The 20,097-nt window shown below is 40.8% G+C and overlaps 1 protein-coding gene and 1 long non-coding RNA gene across 3 annotated transcripts; one reads left to right on the top strand and one right to left on the bottom strand.

The window, feature by feature from the left end:
* Positions 1 to 349: 349 nt before the first annotated feature.
* NDUFV2 (NADH:ubiquinone oxidoreductase core subunit V2) lies at positions 350 to 15,371 on the bottom strand. 2 transcript variants are annotated; one of them, XM_053396525.1, is made up of 8 exons: positions 15,206 to 15,371; positions 12,114 to 12,179; positions 9,565 to 9,627; positions 9,363 to 9,479; positions 5,236 to 5,404; positions 4,116 to 4,225; positions 1,679 to 1,755; positions 350 to 585 (listed from the first exon to the last, which is right to left on the bottom strand). In XM_053396525.1, exons 1-8 carry the CDS (start codon positions 15,245 to 15,247, stop codon positions 492 to 494), a joined length of 738 nt encoding a protein of 245 aa, XP_053252500.1. In that variant the 5' UTR covers positions 15,248 to 15,371; the 3' UTR covers positions 350 to 491. The 2 variants fall into 2 exon arrangements, with proteins under 2 accessions (XP_053252500.1, XP_053252501.1); XM_053396526.1 differs by lacking the exon at positions 12,114 to 12,179.
* LOC128417612 (uncharacterized) lies at positions 3,803 to 5,573 on the top strand. The gene is made up of 2 exons (XR_008331504.1): positions 3,803 to 3,928; positions 5,110 to 5,573. It is a non-coding gene; the product is annotated as an uncharacterized LOC128417612 (long non-coding RNA).
* Positions 15,372 to 20,097: the final 4,726 nt, after the last annotated feature.

The raw sequence follows: 20,097 nt of genomic DNA, 5'->3' as shown, positions 1-20,097 counted from the left end.
GAAGTTCAACAATACCTGGAGGGCCACAGGTTAGCTATGTATACATTCCACTTGCACAGCAGTTTGGTCTCTGTTAATATAATATTTTTCCAACCCCCCTTTCTAATCAATTTTTTTTGACTACTTGTTATATATATATAATTTATGTACCTAATATATATATATATATATATATATATATTATATATATATATATAAAAGCTTTTTAAAGAGACTTTATTTTGTTCTTATTTTAATTTCAAATTTATGTAAAATTGATATAAAGTGTTGTGTTAGAATAGCCCTGGTTTGGGGATGACTCTTGCATTTTCCATTTGCCTATAACAAAATTAATAAATATAAACAATAATAAAACTTGAATTTTAATCTCAGGTAACTATATTAAAGTAAAATTATTATACCAGACTGTAAGCAACTGAAATCATGTTTTCATCTGTATGCAGTTCAGATTTTATTTTCTGAAGTAGTTCCTTACAGCTAGAACAATGGTCTTAAAGGTCTGGCCTAACTCCAAAACCAGGTCCCTTGGGTGGTTCTGTCAGAGAAGTGAGACCACCAGCTGGCTCACAAGAGAAGCGCCCACTCCTGCAAAAAGAGAGAGCAATTAACTTATGCATTACTTCCATTGCACTATTCATCTTCAAGGGTAAACAGAAGTCACTCATTTTCTTCAAACCTCTTTAGTTCTGGATATTTGTGAAAACATGAACCTAGTCGCAAGTTTAAAAACAAGTTCAAAAGCCAATGTATGCATGCTACTTTCTAAGCACAGTTGTAGTTCTTGCATGTTCAACTTTATAGCTCCACTGAAGTAACTTGGGCTTACATCTGAGTATAGGATCAGGCTGTGTCTTGTAAACCAAAGACGTAGGTTGAATTTTACAAGCTGAATGTTAGGGGGAAAACCCTCAGTTGTTAAATTACTGTGTGTTTATTACATTTTTATCCTGCCCTTTTTCTGAGGACCCCCATATTATTCTCACAGCAACCCACTGAAATAGGTTAAGCATATATGGCACCAGCCCAGTCTTCCTGTGAGCGACATGGCTGAGCAGAGATTTGAATCTGGTTCTCTCTGGTCTTAGTCTAGCACTGTACCTCACTGGCATAACATTCTTCCTCTGTAGCAAGCATACAATCAAATTACAAAAGAAAGTGATGCAGCAAATACTGTTTCTCAAAAATAAAAATTAATAATTTCGTGTCTGAGAGCATCACAGTTTGACTATAACTTGCAAAATGATTGCCACAAATCAGTGAATCTGATTTATTTAGAGTGCTGTATAGCCACTGAAGGCACTTGATCTGAAATCTATGCAGTGTAAAACTAGCTTGAGCCTCCTGACTGTAAAGAAGTGAAGATGTAAGCCTGTCAAATAAACACTGGAATAAACACACAATTAAATTTAGAAGCAATCCCATCTCTCTGAAGTTTGGTCAAGACTCAATACTGCTGTGAATTCAGCTATTTCAATGAAATATTTTGGCAACTAGGACACAGACCCTTAAAGTTTATAAACTTGAAGCATCATTGGAATAAAGGTTTATATTTGGTTTCCCATATCTATAGATATGTTTGCAACTTGCTGTGGAAAGAAAATGTAATGCTAATTACATACGATGTTACTGTTCCCAATTTTCCTTAGTATTTATTATATGGTACAAATGAATAAAATACCTTGGTCCAGGTTTTGGAACTTTTCCAGCTTTTAGTTCATCAATTATGTCTTCTATGTCTTTTGTTGTCAGATCTTCCTGAAATGTGAAATAAGGAAAATGTAAACATTTCCTGACATTTAAAAAAGTATGATAGCATTTTTTGGGGGACTAAAAGTATCACTCTGTGGTAATTCTATTAACCCTTGAAAAAATGTAGGCATAATTAGAGCTTTTAAGTGGGGCAGGTTTCCTGCTGTCTAGTAGATCCTACAATTTGTCAATATGGTTATGGGAACAAATGCTCACAGCAATACGCTACTGTCACACAGCAAACACGGAATACAAACTGGTTCAAATCTAGCTCATTTGCAATAAAAAAAATTAACAATCCACTTAATTATTTATGTGAGGAAACAACTTTTAGTACTCTTAAAATAAAGAAAAAACAGGATAAGTTAAACTGGATAAACATAGTTTGATTACATTGGGTTATATTTGGTTACTCTGAATAGTAAACTCAGATGGTAAGCACCAAGAGGTATTGCAGAAGTACACTTTAAAGGAGGGGTACAGGACAACCCCTCTTCTAACAGCTCATTGAGGACTGAGCACACTCAGTATCTGGTCGGGAAACAAAAGTGTGTGTTTGGGGGAGGGAGGGGGAATGAAATGAGTTAACCTGCTAGCATTGTCCTCTTCCAGGATATCAGAACAGGAGCTCCCTAGTTATTTTAATGCAAATATTTTGTTACAATTTTGGGGGCTATTTTGCCGTGCGAATTCCAAAGCAAACCTAGTTAAGTGTCCCAGTAGTACAGGACAGAATAAGTTGTGGCTAAGAGAGAGGGGCTTATGACAACCCTGCAATAAAGTCATACTGTATGCCGCAAATCAAGCTCAAGTGGTTATTACACTTCAGCGTTGTTCAGAGATACTACACCCTAGTGCAGGTTTGAGGATTGGGATGAAGCAAATAGCGTGTGCAAATCTGCAGTGATACCCATTTCTCTCATTGCAGATTGAGCTGATAAAAGATTTTACAACAACCCTGCAGGGTTGTTGCAGGTTGGGGGCTGTGCTGAGAGAGAGAGATAGAGAAGCTTATGACAGCTCTGCCATATACAACTATTAATATTGCAGGTCAGAGGTGGGGCTGAAGTTGATTCATATTAAAAAGGTAAAGGTAAAGGTACCCCTGCCTGTGTTGGGATACTGCCAGGGAGATAAAGTCCATCTGAGCCCCCAAGCCGGCTGCCGGACGATCCATCGATCTCCCATAGACACACAGTATCAGCAATTAGCGACATGAAGCCTCAGAAACAGTATTCCACATTCTTAGGCTGGTGCACACTCTGTCAGCAGGATTCACACAGCGAGAGATGCACAGCAGGAGAGCATATTTACAGTTTATTCAGCGTTGGTCAGAACAAAGAAAAACATGACCGCCTGCATCGGTATGCTCTGGCAACAACAAGGAAACGAAAAGCAAAGACACAACAGAAACATCCTGTGAGACAGGAAATACGCAGGTTCTGTGACTCACAGCCTGCTCCCTTTTAAGGTGGAACGGAAATATCCTAACAGCCTGTACGGGCCAGTCGTGACCGACTCTGGGGTTGCGTGCTCATCTCGCTTAAGAGGCCGGGAGCCAGCGCTGTCCGCAGACACTTCCGGGTCACGTGGCCAGCGTGACGAAGCTGCTCTGGTGAGCCAGCACCAGCGCAGCACACGGAAACGCCACTTACCTTCCCGCTATAAAGCGGTACCTATTTATCTACTTGCACTTAGGGGTGCTTTCGAACTGCTAGGTGGGCAGGAGCTGGGACCAAACGACGGGAGCTCACCCCGCCGCGGGGATTCGAACCGCCGACCATACGATCGGCAAGTCCTAGAAGAGTTTGGATTTGATATCCCACCTTTCACTCCCTTTAAGGAGTCTCAAAGCGGCTAACATTCTCCTTTCCCTTCCTCCCCCACAACAAACACTCTGTGAGGTGAGTGGGGCTGAGAGAAGTGTGACTGGCCCAAGGTCACCCAGCAGCTGCATGTGGAGGAGCGGAGACACAAACCCGGTTCCCCAGATTACTAGACTACCGCTCTTAACCACTACACCATACTGGCTCTCCTAGGCACTGAGGTTTTACCCACAGCGCCACCTGCGTCCCTTGTTTCATATTACCAGTCAAAAATTCTCCATACTTCTGAGGAGGAAGAAAAGGCCACTCTGCATGAACTGCTACTTCAGACCACCTTGCAGAGAGGAAGGTTTGTGTTCTATTAACTTGCATGCAGACCAGCTGCACTTTATATTAAGGTTGGAGTCAAGTCAAGGAAGAGACTACTTTTTTGATGCTAGTGTTTGTGTATTCCTCTCCCCTAAAGCCACAGGATCAGACAACAAATGCACCCCATGGATACACTGCAACATTTTGATGGAGGGACCCACTTGTACTTACATAATAGTTATCATTTATTTGTACCATTGGTGCATTTACGCAAGCCCCCAAACATTCCACTTCAATCAGAGTGAAGAGTTTATCAGGTGTTGTTTCTCCAACTTTTATACCTAGGGGCATAAGCAAAAACAAAGCAGCATTAGAACCTTGCAGGCCTTTTCCCACTTGCCCTGGGAGACCGGGGCCCTGACTGACTCCAGCTACAAAAGCTGAGGCTGCTGAACACTCTTGGGCTGGGGTATTGTTTAGCGGGAGGTTGTTGCTGTTATTTATATTTTTTAAAAAATATCTTTGTTTTAGATCTTATTAGGATTTATGTGGAAATTGTTTAATTTTGTTAAAATTATAGCTGTTTTAGACCTTATAAAACTGAAAGCAGTTGGCTGCATTATATGAATGCCTGTGTGGCAGTGGCATCCTGCCAGGATGACAGCTACACCCCCACCACTGTAATATATTTAGCAAAGTGTCAGGATGTGAAAACTTAATGTTTCTCTCCGTTGTTGAACAGATCCATAAAGGTTGTACTTGTCTCATAACATTCAAAAGGTTACTGACCAAGGTGTGGTAGAGTGAGAGATGATGTCTGGTCAGACCTGGACAAAGATCCAAGCTATAGAAACTATAGCATTAAAACAGCCACAGCCATTTTTAAGCAAATTAGGAGAGGGGATATGGAAAACATTAGGCTCCCTTAATTTTTATGTTTACCTCCTTTTTCGAGCATTTCCTGAAACTTCAAGTTGTATATACTGTATAACCTGTTATTCAGAACAGATTGCAGTCCCCAGAAGAGAAGGGCATACAATTTCTAGTTGTAATGTGGGCCTACAGTTTTGCAGATAATTATCACTGCTGTTAAGCAGGCCTGCTCCTATGCTCTCATTTAAAGTGTGTTCAGTATCAGTTTAAAACACTGTTATTTGAAGTGATGAGGTTTTCACATTTTAGTTTGATTCCAAACACTTTCTTTACTTTCATTTCCAGGAAGAAGAAGGTGTAGTAGCAGAGAAAATGACTATATATTAAAAATGTTCTGGAGCCTTAGCAAATCCTCTGTAAAAGGTAGTACAATGTAAATGAAGAACCCCACATAAGAGAAGTAAGCTATATATCCTACCAAGCTTCTTCTGAATGGCTTCTAATATGCTATCCGAGTCACACAGCATGCAAGGCGTAGTGGTGCAGATCTGAATATGGTATTTCCCAACGGGTTTACGATTATACATTGTATAAAAGGTTGCTACTTCATAAACTCTCATGGGAGGTATGTCTAGAATCTCAGCAACCTGTAACAATAAAAGACTGTTTTATTTTTTCAGGACATAAAATGAGCAGTTTCAACTAACACCAACATTTTGAAAAGCAATTATAATGCCAGCGATGATATGAATCCTTGTATTTCTTAACCAACAATTCCCTCCCCAAAAAAATGTGATAGTAAATGTGCATTTTTTTCAAGCATTTGTTCTTCCAAGATTGATTATTAACAAGGTTTATTGTTAATAATTATTAACAAGGTGTTATTGTTAATATAGTCCATGACCCAGACTACAGTTACCATCAGCCCCAGCTAGGAGAGCCTTTGGGGTACGAATGATGGTATATGAGTCCAACAACAATAGTAGATCCACAGGCCATGATTTAATCCCATGAACTCACTGGTAGAAATTATCAATAAATATTTTAAAGTGCTAGATTTGAGACTATTCAAAACCATTTACAGACTATCAAAACTATTTACAGACTAGAAAATGTTCTACCACATAATTCAAAGCAGCACCAAAAAACCCACATCCCTGTTGTCCTATGCTATATTTTAGTATACCTATGAGTGCACTACCCCTGACCTGCATATAGTACATCAGCAACGTAGTCGGATAGGAACAGTCAGTGCACTTTTATTGAGCTACAGAAGTCTTTTAGAAGATTTCTTCATGATACAACTTTATTAAAAAACCATACTATAGACAGTAAAGCTTTTAATAACTACTACTACTTACACTGGTATAGCTTCTTTCACATAATGTGCTTTACATTTTGTACAAGACTAACCAACTATTATAAACAGCATTATTATCCATGCTTCATATGCAAAAATACACAATAATGATTACATACATACATACATACATACATACATACATACATCTGATCAAATAAACAACAGGGACATTCCAAAGGGCCTTAAGAAATCATGTACAATATTCCTTAACTCAAGACCAATAATCACATAAGCAAATGATTAAACAGATCAATTCTCATGCTCAAACTACTGTAAACTCAAAATTAGGTCTCACACTCAAAACATTTTTAAACCCTTAACTAATATGCACAAAAACCCTGCTTTAGTGAAATATTGAATATAGGCAAGCTATATAAGCAAAAAGTTGGCCTGTCTGATATTCTGTTCTCTTAATCTAAGTACAATGAGGGGGGAAAGTATTTGATCCCCTGCTAAATTTGCCTGTTTGCCCTCTGATGAAGAAATGACCAGTCCATAATTTTAATGGTAGGTTTATTGTAGCTGTGAGAGACAGAATAACAACAGGAAAACCCCCAGAAACCCAGAAGACAAAAGTCAGAGATTAATGTGCATTATAATGAGTGAAATAAGTATTTGATCCCCTATCAACCAGCCAGATGTCAGGCTACCTGGTATCTTCACTGTATGTAATGAGCTGAGATTAGAAGCACCTGCTGTGAGAGGTCTTACCTGTAACCCCAGCTCGTTACAGTACCTGTACAAAGGACACCTGTCGACAGAAGAAATCAATCCAGCAGATTCCAAAGTAGCCACCATGACCAAGACCAAAGAGCTGTCCAAGGATGTCAGGGACAAGACTGTAGACTTGCACAAGGCTGGACTGGGCTATAAGACTATTGCCAAGCAGCTTGGTGAGAAGGTGCCAACAGTTGGTGCAATAATTCGCAAATGAAAGAAACACAAAATAACTGTCAACCTCCCTCGGTCTGGGGATCCATGCAAGATCTCATCTCGTGGAGTTGCAATGATCAGGAGAACGGTGATGAAGCAGCCCAGAACTACATGGAGGGGAATTTGTCAATGATCTCAGGGCAGCTGGGACCATAGTCACCATGAAAACAGTTGGTAACACACTACACCGTGAAGGACTAAGATCTTGCAGAGCCTGCAAGGTCCCCTTGCTCAAGACAGCACATGTACAGGCCCATCTGCAGTTTGCCAGTGCACATCTGAATGACCTAGAGGAGAACTGGGTGAAAGTGTTGTGGTCAGATGAGACCAAAATCGAGCTCTTTGGCATCCACTCAACTCACCGTGTTTGGAGGAGGAGGAATGCTGCATACGACCCCAAGAACACCATCCCCACCGTCAAACATGGAGGGGGACATATTATGCTTTGGGGGGGGGGGATGTTTCTGCTAAGGGGACAGGACACCTTCACTGCATGGAAGGGACCATGTATCGTCAAATCTTGAGTGAGGACCTCCTTCCCTCAGCCCGGGCATTGAAAATAGGTCGAGGATGGGCATTCCAGCATGACAATGACCCAAAACACACGGCCAAGTCAACAAAGGAGTGGCTAAAGAAGCACCTGAAGGTCCTGGAGTGGCCTAGCCAGTCTCCAGACCTCAATCCCATCGAAAATCTGTGGAGGGAGCTGAAGGTTTAAGTAGCAACACATCAGCCTTGAAATCTTACTGATTTGGAGAGAATCTGCAAAGAGGAGTGGGACAAAATACCTCCTGAGATGTGTGCAAACCTGATGGCCACCTACAAGAAACATCTGACCTCTATAATTGCCAACAAGGGTTTTGCCACCAAGTACTAAGTCATCTTTTGCAAAGGGATCAAATACTTATTTCACTCATTATAATGCACATCAATCTCTGACTTTTGTCTTCTGGGTTTCTGGGGTTTTCCTGTTGTTATTCTGTCTCTCACAGCTACAATAAACCTACCACTAAAATTATGAACTGGCCATTTCTTCGTCAGAGGGCAAACGGGCAAGTTTAGCAGGGGATCAAATACATTTTCCCCTTACTGTAAATACAATAGCTTAGCTACCAGTATATATTCCCCAACATCTGTTATACCACTCTGCGATGGACTGGATGTTGATGGAGCTCCAGTTCCCTTCGTAGAGGATTCTGGATGCAGCTAATAAGCACCCATTTCCAAATGTCAAGTTTTACTGACACATCCAAGTAATTCAACAACGACAACAATGTGTAACTGAACTCTGTATACCAGAAACCTATTCTTTTGGTCTTTAATCATTCTCAAACTTTTTTTTGCCCAGTCGCATTTCTACCAAAGATGATAAAACCACCCTCCTCTTTTTGGTATTTGCAGGTGTCTGGGTAATTACTGTTTTATGTAGTTTTGCAAGAGTAATAGACCATTGGGGCCATGCATATACAGTGGTACCTCAGGATGCGAACGGGATCCATTCCGGAGCCCCGTTCGCATCCCAATCAGAATGTAAGACGTGACAGCGCGTCTGTGCGTGCCGCGTTTTGCCGCCTCCGCACATGCGCGTGACGTCATTCTGACTGTCTGCACATGCGTGAGCGGCGAAACCCAGAAGTAATGCACTCCGTTACTTCCGGGTCGCCGCGGAGTGCAACCTGAAAGCGCTCAACCTGAAGCGTATTTATCCTGAGGTATGACTGTAAAACGGTTCTTGCTTGTTCCCATATTTAACAAAAACTTACACACCAATAGCCAAAGGTTTTCCTACACTTTCATCAGAACATTGATAATGTATTCCTTAACCTGTTCCTCCTCTGTATCATAATTTAACAATAATTGATGAACTTCAATATAAGCTTCTCAAACTCTGCCATATCTTTTTGTTGATTATTATACAGTGGTACCTCGGGTTACAAACGCTTCAGGCTACAGACGCTTCAGGTTACAGACTCTGCTAACCCAGAATTAGTACCTCGGGTTAAGAACTTTGCTTCAGGATGAGAACAGAAATTGTGCGGCGGCAGCAGGAGGCCCCATTAGCTAAAGTGGTACCTCAAGTTAAGAACAGTTTCAGGTTAAGAACGGACCTCCGGAATGAATTAAGTTCTTTCTTTTTTTAAAAGTAATTTTAATTAAATTTTCCTTTTCAACAATCCAATTTAATGTGATTTGATTGGATTGTTAAAATGGAACAAATTAAGTTCTTAACCCGAGCTACCACTGTATCTAAGAATGTGTTTGAAAATATCTAAACCATGGAGGGTCTGCCTCCTGAAATAATGAAATACCTTATTCATTGCTGATATAGGTAGCCATCCATGCTGTCTTTGGGCTAGATCCAGGACTGACATCACTGCTCCAGATTTGTGTCCCTCTGGATAGTTGCTTACTATTGCCTCTATTCTCTGTTAAAGAAAATAAGCATTACAATAGCAAAAAAAAAAAATCAGCTTTCTGTAAAGGTACAGCCTATCAAGTATCATGACATACCTTATAGTTTTCAGGTGTGAAATCAAATTGAGTATTTGGGTTGTTTTCAGGAGTATCTCTGTGCTGTACAAACAAAATAATGAAACAATTACACATATTTAGAACACATATGTCAGATGCAGCAAAAACAAGACTATTCTACCTTAATAGTTATGTAGAAGATGGTATTTTGTACAAACACAGCTTCTCATGCAAGTATGAAAAGATGCATCTGCAAAAAAAAAATTATTCTATTCAACAGATACAGGAGCCGCTTTCTCCTATACATCTGGTCATCCTATTTCAAACAGACTGAAATAAAATATTGTTCCCTGCAGTTTAATCATAGACTCAACACAATATGAAAAAAGCTTTTTTAAAAGACTAACACTTTAGGGAATTAGAGCTTCAACCCTGCTATAGGTAAATTCCACCAGTATCAACATTGGTGTATTTGCTGTAAGGATTGCAAAAATAAAAACGCAAGGCAAACTGTAGGGATTGTACACCAGTCAGTTGATTAGTCAAAATTTAACTATCACTTTACTATTTCATAGTCCCCATTTTCTAGTTAAATCCAAGTTAATACCAAACGGCACAGCCAGAATATCTCCTAGCATGAAACATAGTATGAATTACAGGCAGGTTGAAACTGCTACAGTGCACCTTTTCCTGAAAAAACATCCCTTGATCCACTCTCCAACTACCTACCACCTTCCATCTTTGAACTCCTGGAGCAGGCCGCTTATTCCTGTTATGTTGCCTTTTGCTTTCCTACTCAACTCCCTCCACAGCCCTTCTTCTTTGTCCGCTTGGCAAAGACTCTGGTTCATACCCTAATCATATCTTACATAGAATAGCGCAATCTTCTCCTTGCTGGTCTTCTCGATTTTGCCTTCTCATTTCTTTCCAGCATTCTCCTGCCAAAGTTGTTCGCTTCTGTTGCTGCTCTGATTGTGAGACACTCCTCCCTAAATCCCCTCACTGGTTTTTATTTAGTTCCCACATTCAGAACATACACCTTGCTCTTACCTTCAAATGTCTTTCCCCTTCTCATCTCTCCACTATATCCAATATATCCCTGCTCATGACCTTTGCCCCTCCAGCTTCACCATTCTGTGTGTTTACTGCTGCCTTCTTTTCCCTCCCCATCGTCTTCGTTTTCCCTGTACAGAAGTTTAGTTAAGCTCCTCAGAGACAGGGACCAGTACTTTTGTGCTCTGTAAAGTGTCATGCACACTGATAGCATTATATACTTAATTAAAATTACATCTCAAGTAAAGAAAAAAAGCACTAAATACGTTCAAGTAGCTAAGTGTCTGATAAAAATTAAAAGCAATAATTTCTGCTTGAGAATACAAAAGAGCTACAGAGGGTATAATTATGTATTGCAATATAGGTACACATAGAGGAGTCATGTATCATAAAGAATGGTTCATGTTATTTTTCTAAGCATATATATGGCCCCCTATTGTGTAATTCCCCCCACTGCACATTTTGTCTTTATATCAGCAGGTCATCTATATTAGGGGAGATGCCTTTTATTCAATCAAACTGTCTCAGTATTGTCTATGCTGAGTGGCAGTAGCTCTCAAAGGTTTCAGCAAGGAGTCTTTCCTGATCCTACCTGTAAATGTCAGGGGGGTTGAACCTGGGACATTTTTGCATACAAAGCATGTGCTCCACTATTTAGCTAGACAGCAGGACTTAACATCAGAAGTGTTGTAAAGACATACAACAGGGGCAAAATTTATCAAGCCTTACCAACATTTCATCATACCCTACTGAGTGGGGTTAATGTTGTGATATCTCTTTTGCTGCCTTCATGCCAAATTTCTCTTTGTCTATTTACAGGTTCCGGTTACAGTGGAACTTCTACTCATGACCACAATCTGTTCCGGAGGCCCGTCCTTATGGTGAAACAGGTCGCTGGGAGAGGTGCCATTGTGCGCAGGTGCGGGCGGTGATCACCCACTCCTGCGCATGCACAAATGGCAATGCCGCTTCTGTGCAAGCGGCGATTGCCGCTCCTTTGCATGCACGAACGGCGGCAAACCCACCGGTTATTTCCAGGTTTCCCGTGGTCGCAACTTGGAATGTCTGCGAGTGGAGGCAGTTGTAAGTAGAGGTTCTACTGTACAGTTAAGTGAAAATGTAGATACGAGTCTTTGAAATAAAGCCAAATAGAAGCACCAGTTTGTACAATCTATAAAGCAACAATGGTATCAAAGTTACAATTATGACCCACGAAAACTTCCTGCTGAAACAGGTTAACTTCCAGGTTAACAGTACCACCATTACTACAGAACAGATGCATTATTCCTACACCCAAATAAACATAAATAATTAAAGCTTTTGAATTCATATGGAGTTACTCAAATACATTCTTTCTCAATACAATCTCATCTTCATTAAATTAAAAGGGGAGATATTATCAATGTAGTCTTACATTTGTTGAGAAAAATGGGTTGTGTTATTACTGTGGAGGACAAGTGATAAAAAAGATAATAAAAACCACATTTCTAAATTTTCAGTTACATCTGCTTTAGTTGTACATACAAATTGCTTACCACAAACAAAGCTCCACCACCACCATTGCGTACAGCTGTTGCATGAAGAGAGCGAATCTGTGCAACCTACAAAGCACATTTTATAGAAGGTAAGCATCCGTTTTAAAGTTACATCTTACATATACAGTACCACATAAAAGAAAAAAGCAGAGAATATCAGAGAAACCAATATTTAACCCACCTGAAAAAAGTTTTGTGTCTGCCCATCCCTTCTGCTCCTAAACAACTTATATAATTCATGATAGCGGTACCAACTGGAAGCTCAGAGTAAAAGATGATGATGATGGGCATGATTTTAGCCTGCCTGTGCCCCTCCTATGAGAACCGCCTCAAATACTTTTCCACAGGAACTACAAAACCACAGTAAAGTTTGCTTGTGCATCAATTTTCAAAGCTTTATCACCCTCAGCCATTATATTAATCCACTGTCTCACACCTATATGCTTGATTGGAATCCTCCAGTAACAGCATGCTTATCTAACAACTAAGTGGTCTGCTTCATAGAAAACTAACAAAGTGTGCTGCAGCACTAAAGAAGGCACATTACTTGAATCACTGAAATTGCTATAAACAGTACCCAAATAAAGTGCAGTAGTAGGAAAACATTGCAAATCAATGTGCTAAGAGGTCATAGAGAAGGAAACAGGAAAAGAAGTACAGTATATGCTTGGGCATGGCTTGAGCAAGAGGCAGTTTTACCACGCAAAGATAATGAAGCAAGTGTACAATAAAAATATGAACAAACAGATTATCAATGCCCATTACTGTGTAGCTATTGCCAAAACATACAACTTAATGAGAAGCTATCTACATGCTTCTGGCTAAGCAACCAAAATGAACCTGAATTTATCTTGGAATACCTATTTGCCACTATATACTCTCTCCTAGTGGTTGTCTTGAGAAATAGTCTGGTAGCACACTGCTGCAAGAATTCAGGTGTGTGTTGATATAGCTTTTCAAGTTTACAAAAGAGAAGGAACAGCAGTTGTATGCATTTGAACAGCATGGTGCATCGCTGAGATAACATCAGAACACTTCCCTAAACTGCTGCCTAACTTTAGAGAAGGGATGATAAACATGGACTAAAAATAGCCACATCCGTATTCCAACCCTGCCTCCCACAAACTTTAGTTGCAGGAGGTAAAAAACCACAAGTGTTTAGAAACAAATAGGCAATCCAATTTTTTTCTGCAGGGGCACCAGAATCTGTTGCTCATCTAAAAACTACTGTTTGTGCAGAGATTAATTCTTCAAGCAGCACATAGTTCAAACTATGGTATTCACTACCACATGATGTAGTGACATGTTAACTCCAATTTAATTACTTTAAAAGGGAATTAGACAAATGATTGAGATAAGACTATCAATGGCTACTAGTTATGATGGCTATATGCCAAGTTCAGAGACAATATGCCTCTGAATACCACTTGTTAGGGAGGGCTATTGCCTTGGTGACCTGCTTTCCATTGGCATTTGGCTGTCCATTGTGGGGAAAAGGATGCTGAACTAGACAAGACTTTGATCTGATCCATCAGGGCTCTTATGTGATTGGTGCCAAAAACAAATTTTCATTTTAAATTAAATGGAATGTTTTCTTATTAAAGTAGAATCCTAGAATCATAGAATTGTAGTGTTGGAAGGGGCCACAGGGATCAACCTGCAATGCAAGAATCTTTCGCCGAACGTGGGGCTCAAACTCACAACCCTGGGATTAAGAGTTTCATGCTCTACTGAGTGACCTATATTATTTATTTATATACAGAAATTTGTATGCACATACAAATATTAATATGCTTCATGAAAACAGCTCAATAAAGTTGTAGGCAAACTCTACTATTTAAAGTAACTCTTTAAAAAGAAACGAGACTGTTCCTTTGATAAAAAAATATATTCAAAATGCACTGGAAATTCATCAATCTTGCAACTGTCTCAATGCTCTTGTGGTTATTTCTATAACTGTTTTCGATCCCTTTTTGCCTGCAATTAGGGAACTCCTTTTCCATGCTCAGAAATACACATTGTACTCTTCTCTCATTACCCACCTGTCAAAAACATGTATTTACTTAAAAACCAAAGTGACACAACAGTCCAAGTTATCTTAGATTTTATGCTGTTCATCTCAGCAGTAGCCCCTGCTATGGAATACCAATTCCAGTCATTGTGCTTTCTATTCACTAGCTATCTCTTAGGTATAACACAGGACTCCTGCCATCATTTGGTTCACCCAGGGCTTGTGTTGCTGGTCTGTTTGGCAGCCTTTGTCTGTGGTCAGAGGGAAAAAGCAACAACGATAAAGCAGCGCAGCACAAGGTCTGGGCAAGTAAACAGACAACAAAGGAGGGGTATGACAGATACAGACCTACATGTTTAAATGGGGCCTGCCAGGGAATCTATCTAAAGCCGGAATCGATTTAAAGTGTTTCCTAGGACCCCACCACTTGTGAGGCTCCAAAACCAGATGCAAAGACCCAGCAGAAGAAAGAGTTCATATGCTCACCCAACATGCGCTTCCAATTCTCTATCCACAACTTTATCAAGATTTGACAGCGTTAGGAGTTTGGTCTAACGCTGTCACGTGAAGTTTGAACGTTCCCAAGACCTAACTTCACGTTACACGCGAAAAATGCGTAACGCAACCCTTACGGTCTCTCCTGCTTGCAGAACAGCCATTCCAAAAAAAGAGGGTGGCATTCAGGAGGTGAAGAAGACGACGGCGCCATTTGTCCTTTCCCATTACCTGCCTCCCCCCGGTCCGCAGCCCATTCCCTCTCCTCGTATGGTTTATTTTTCTTTTATAAGACTTATTTCCAGGAAAGCATGCACCGTAAAGCAACCCCGCTCCCGACTAAAACCTCCGCCCAGCCCTTGTCCACCCCTCCCGCCATCTCCGCTTCTCCGCCGCAGAGGCTGCTAGGCTCGTCGGGAGCGGGGCGGAAACCGAGTCAAGCTCCTCCCTTTCCCCTTCCACCTGAGGAAGGCGAGGGCCGCCTCCATGCCCTTGCCCGCTACTGCCCTCCACCGACATTGCCGGGGACGCCCGACCAGCGCGCTGCAGGAAGCGGCGTTTCCCTCAGCCCCACCGCCCTCCTTACCGAACGCGCGAAGGCGGCCCGAAAAGGAGCGGACAGCAACATGGCGGCTCTCAGCCGCGGCTCCTCGCCGCCGCCGCTGCCGGCAGACAAATGGAAAACTTCTCCTTCTTGAGGAGACGCGGCTGCTGCTGCTTACGCGCTCGGCGCCGCGCGCGCAGTCGCAGTGCGAGCCGCAGGCTGATCTGCGCATGCGCGCGCGCCTCCGCCGCCTGCCGAAGAATGTGGACGCGCGTACAGAAGAGGAGGAGAAGGAGAATAGATAGGCGATGGGTTTCGAAAAGCAGCCCGATCGCGTTATGGAATGCTAATGCCAAAACTTTTTTTTTTTAAGCCAGAATGTGCGAAACTTCAAAACTAGCTATATTTAGACCACGGGTGTAAATGTATTTATTTGTCCAGGTCTTTCCAACCCGATGGTTCTTAGTTTTCATGATAGATGTCATCATGTCAGATTTTATTCCGTTTTATTTTATGTTACTGTATGCTGTGCCTCCAAGGAGCGCATCACAGCTGTTGGTGTCACTGTGGCAGCAGCAGAAAGCAGGTGATGCATTCCTTGGAGGACCGATCTGCTGCTCCTGTGGATCTGATCCTGCCACCTGAGGCGGTCGCCTCACCTTGCTTCATGGGTGGGCCAGCCCTAAAATTAATAATGGCTTGCCTTCAAAGTAGTGCCCATTAAATGAAATTTTGGAGGGGGGAAAGCGCCAGAGTCGTGGAAGGAAGCCTACATTACACTTATACGGAAAACGGAGTCTGAAAAGACACAACTTAAGAACTACTGCCCCTTATCCCTGCTCAATGTGGATTACAAAATTTTTGCTGATATTTTGGCTAATAGATTAAAAAAAGTATTAGTGGAAGAGATACATAAGGACAAAGCTGGCTTTCTCCCAGGTAGACACTTGTCTGACAACACGAGGAATATAATTAACATTTTGGAGAAGTTGCAAGTGAACATTAATACCAAAGCAGTTTCAATTTTTATAGATGCGGAGAAAGCCTTTGACAATATTTCTTGGAATTTTATGAAGAAAAATCTTCAGGGAATGGGGGTGGGTCAAGGGTTTGAAAATGGTGTAAGTGCAATTTACTCAGAACAAAAAGCTAAGTTAATAGTCAATAATGTGATGACAGAGGAATTTAAGATAGAGAAAGGGACACGACAAGGCTGCCCAATTTCCCCATTGCTTTTTATTTCGATCATGGAGGTTTTGTTAAATATGATTAGAAGGGACCGTTTGATTAAAGGTATCCAGGTCGGAGCCAAACAATACAAATTGAAAGCTTTTGCAGATGACCTAGTTTTGACGTTACAGGAGCCAGAATCTAGTACGAAAAGAGTATTAGAATTGATTCAAGAATTTGGTCATGTGGCAGGATTTAAGTTGAACAAGTCAAAAACTAAAGTTCTTGAGAAAAAATTTACACCGATTGAGAAAGAGAGGTTTCAGAAGGAGACAGGTTTAACATTAGTTAAGAAAGTAAAATATCTGGGGGTTAATATGACTGCTAAGAACTTAAACTTATTTAAAGATAACTATGAGAAATGTTGGACAGAAGTGAAAAAAGACCTAGAAATATGGTCAAATTTGAAGCTTTCCTTGTTGGGTCGAATTGCAGCTATAAAGATGAATGTATTGCCAAAAATGTTATTTCTGTTTCAATCATTGCAAATTTTGGACAAGATGGACTGTTTCAAGAAGTGGCAGAGAGACATTTCTAGATTTGTCTGGCAGGGCAAGAAGCCCAGAATAAAATTTAAAATATTAACTGACGCAAAGGAAAGAGGCGGATTTGCCCTGCCAGACCTTAAACTTTACTATGAATCAGCAGCATTCTGCTGATTGAAAGACTGGCTGCTTCTCGAGAACACAGACATTTTGGACCTAGGAGGTTTTAACAACGTTTTTGAGTGGCATGCATGTTAGGTTAAAGCACATAAAGCATTTAAAAACCATATTGTCAGGAAAGCATTGTTTAATGTCTGGATAAGGTACAAAGACTTACTGGAAAATAAAACCCCAAGGTGGTTGTCACCAATGGAAGCGAAGGCTCAGAAAAAGCTCAATATGGAGGCCAAATGGCCGAAATATTGGGAAATATTGGAACAAGGAGGAGAGAAATTGAAATTGCAGAGTTTTGAGAAATTAAAAGATAAAGTGCGAGACTGGCTTCATTATTATCAAATAAGAGAGGCCTATAATTTGGACAAAAAAATTGGCTTCCAGGTGGAAAAATCAAAATTGGAAACAGAACTGTTAGATCCCAAAACTAAGATACTTTCAAGAATGTATAACTTGCTGTTAAAATGGAATACACAGGATGAAACGGTTAAATCTGCAATGATTAAACGGGCACAAGATATTGGTCATAACATTATGTTTGCTGACTGGGAACAGTTGTGGACCACCGGTATGAAATTTACGGCATGTAATGCCTTAAGAGAGAATATTATGAAAATGATTTATAGGTGGTACATGACACCAGTCAAGCTTGCAAAAATATATCACTTGCCTGATAACAAATGTTGGAAATGTAAAGAAAATGAAGGTACATTCTTTCACCTTTGGTGGATGTGCCCAAGGATTAAGGCTTTCTGGGAGATGATCTATAATGAAATGAAAAAGGTATTTAAATATACCTTCCTGAAGAAACCAGAGGCCTTTCTTCTGGGCATAGTCGGCCAATTGGTGTCAAAGAAGGATAGAACTTGCTTTATGTATGCAACAACAGCAGCAGGAATACTTATTGCAAAGTATCGGAAGACACAAGATTTACCCACCCTGGAAGAGTGGCAGATGAAGGTGATGGACTATATGGAATTGGCGGAAATGACTGGCAGAATCCGAGACCAGGGAGAAGAGTTGGTGGAAGAAGATTGGAAGAAATTTAAAGACTATCTCCAGAAACACTGTAAAATTAATGAATGTTAAAATGATGTTGGATTGAAAATAAGTGGCATTAGCAACAAAGTTAATAAGAATATGCAAAAATGAATTGATAATCGATGAAAATATAGAGTTATAATATGTTAAGATATAGAGTTAAGATAAACGAAAGAGGGTAAGGATTTGCTGATTTGATTATTTAAATGGGATTACAAAAAGGGGAGGTGTGAGGAGGTCAAGGAAACAAGCTTATGAGTTTAAAGTTACAAAAAATGGATTTGTTTTTAATTCTTTTTTATCTACTTGGTTTTTTTGTATTTTGTATTTTTCTTTTTCTTTTTTATGTATTTTTGTATGCTTTCTTTTTTTATCTTTTTCTTTTTATATGTCTTTTTTGTATTCTGTAAACTTATGTTTTTGTAAAATCTCAATAAATATTTTATTAAAAAAACAAACAAAGTAGTGCCCATTAAAAAGAATATGTACTGTACTATATTGCTGAAAAAGTCATAGTATCTCTGCCCTCTCCAAGATAAGGTTGACTCAGTTCTAGGTCTCACCTAGAGCTGTTGTGAGTTTTGTCACATACTTAGGGTGTGGTAATGAATAGGAGTTCTGTCTTTGTTTTCATCTGGTCATCCAACATGCAGTATATCTCCTGTGCCTATTCCATAATTCCCACATCATGCTCTGGCACCACCATTTTTTAATGGGTGCTACTATGCAGCATCTGGCCATGGGTGGCTGTTACTTGTAGCGAAGATCCATCTCATCATATGCCATGTATAAAATGTGGTGCTTACCACCATTATCAGTTAGTACTGTTAAAAGCTGCTTGTATACATATCCCCTGTTTCTGGAATTTAAATCCATTGCTATTCATCCTGTTTTTTCTCTGTTTCCTCTGAAAACCACATGAATTCCAAAAAACTTTGCAGCAGTTACAGGGGCCTTGTCACTCAGCTGGCACCAGCAGGGTGTACTTTGACTCGTCGGGCATGGATATATGCTTCTACTTTTTAATTTAGAAAAAGTGTAGCCTACAGAGACCAGAATTTAGACAACAACAACAACAACTTATTTATACCCCGCCCATCTGGCTGGGTTTCCCCAGCCACTCTGGGCGGCTTCCAACAGAATATGAAAATACAATAACCTATTAAACATTAAAAGCTTCCCTAAACAAGGCTGCCTTCAGATGTCTTCTAAAAGTCTGGTAGTTGTTTTTCTCTTTGACATCTGGTGGGAGGGCGTTCCACAGGCCGGGTGCCACTACCGAAAAGGCCCTCTGCCTGGTTCCCTGTAACTTGGCTTCTCGCAGCAAGGGAACTGCCAGAAGGCCCTCGGCACTGGACCTCAGTGTCCGGGCAGAACAATGGGGGTGGAGACGCTCCTTCAGGTATACAGGACCGAGGCCGTTTAGGGCTTTAAAGGTCAGCACCAACACTTTGAATTGTGCTCGGAAACGTACTGGGAGCCTGTGTAGGTCTTTCAAGACCGGTGTTATATGGTCTCGGAGGCTGCTCCCAGTCTAGCTGCCACATTCTGGATTAGTTGTAGTTTCCGGATCACCTTCAAAGGTAGCCCCACATAGAGTGCATTGCAGTAGTCCAAGCGAGAGATAACTAGAGCATGCACCACTCTGGCGAGACAGTCCGAGGGCAGTTAGGGTCTCAGCCTGCATACCAGATGGAGCTGATAAACAGCTGCCCTGGACACAGAATTGACCTGCACCTCCATGGACAGCTGTGAGGCCAGAATGACTCCAAGGAATACCCAGCCCAAACCATATAGATCACATGATTTCCCCATTGCTGAAAGAGACAGTGACATTGGAGTGACAGAGGCAAAGGCATTAAGAGGTGTGAAACACAGGTTGTAGATCCACTTACAAGAATAACAAACAAAGCTCCTCTGTGACCCAAGTAACTGATCAAGTTACTTGGGTCAAGTAGATCAGCTTTTTTTGTGGGAATTAACTAAAACTGAGTTTCCCACTGT

The sequence above is a fragment of the Podarcis raffonei genome, chromosome 7 (assembly GCF_027172205.1).
Source record: "Podarcis raffonei isolate rPodRaf1 chromosome 7, rPodRaf1.pri, whole genome shotgun sequence".
NCBI lineage: Eukaryota > Metazoa > Chordata > Lepidosauria > Squamata > Lacertidae > Podarcis > Podarcis raffonei.
The sequence above is the reverse complement of the archived record's forward strand: the minus strand, read 5'-3'. Positions and strand labels throughout refer to the sequence as shown.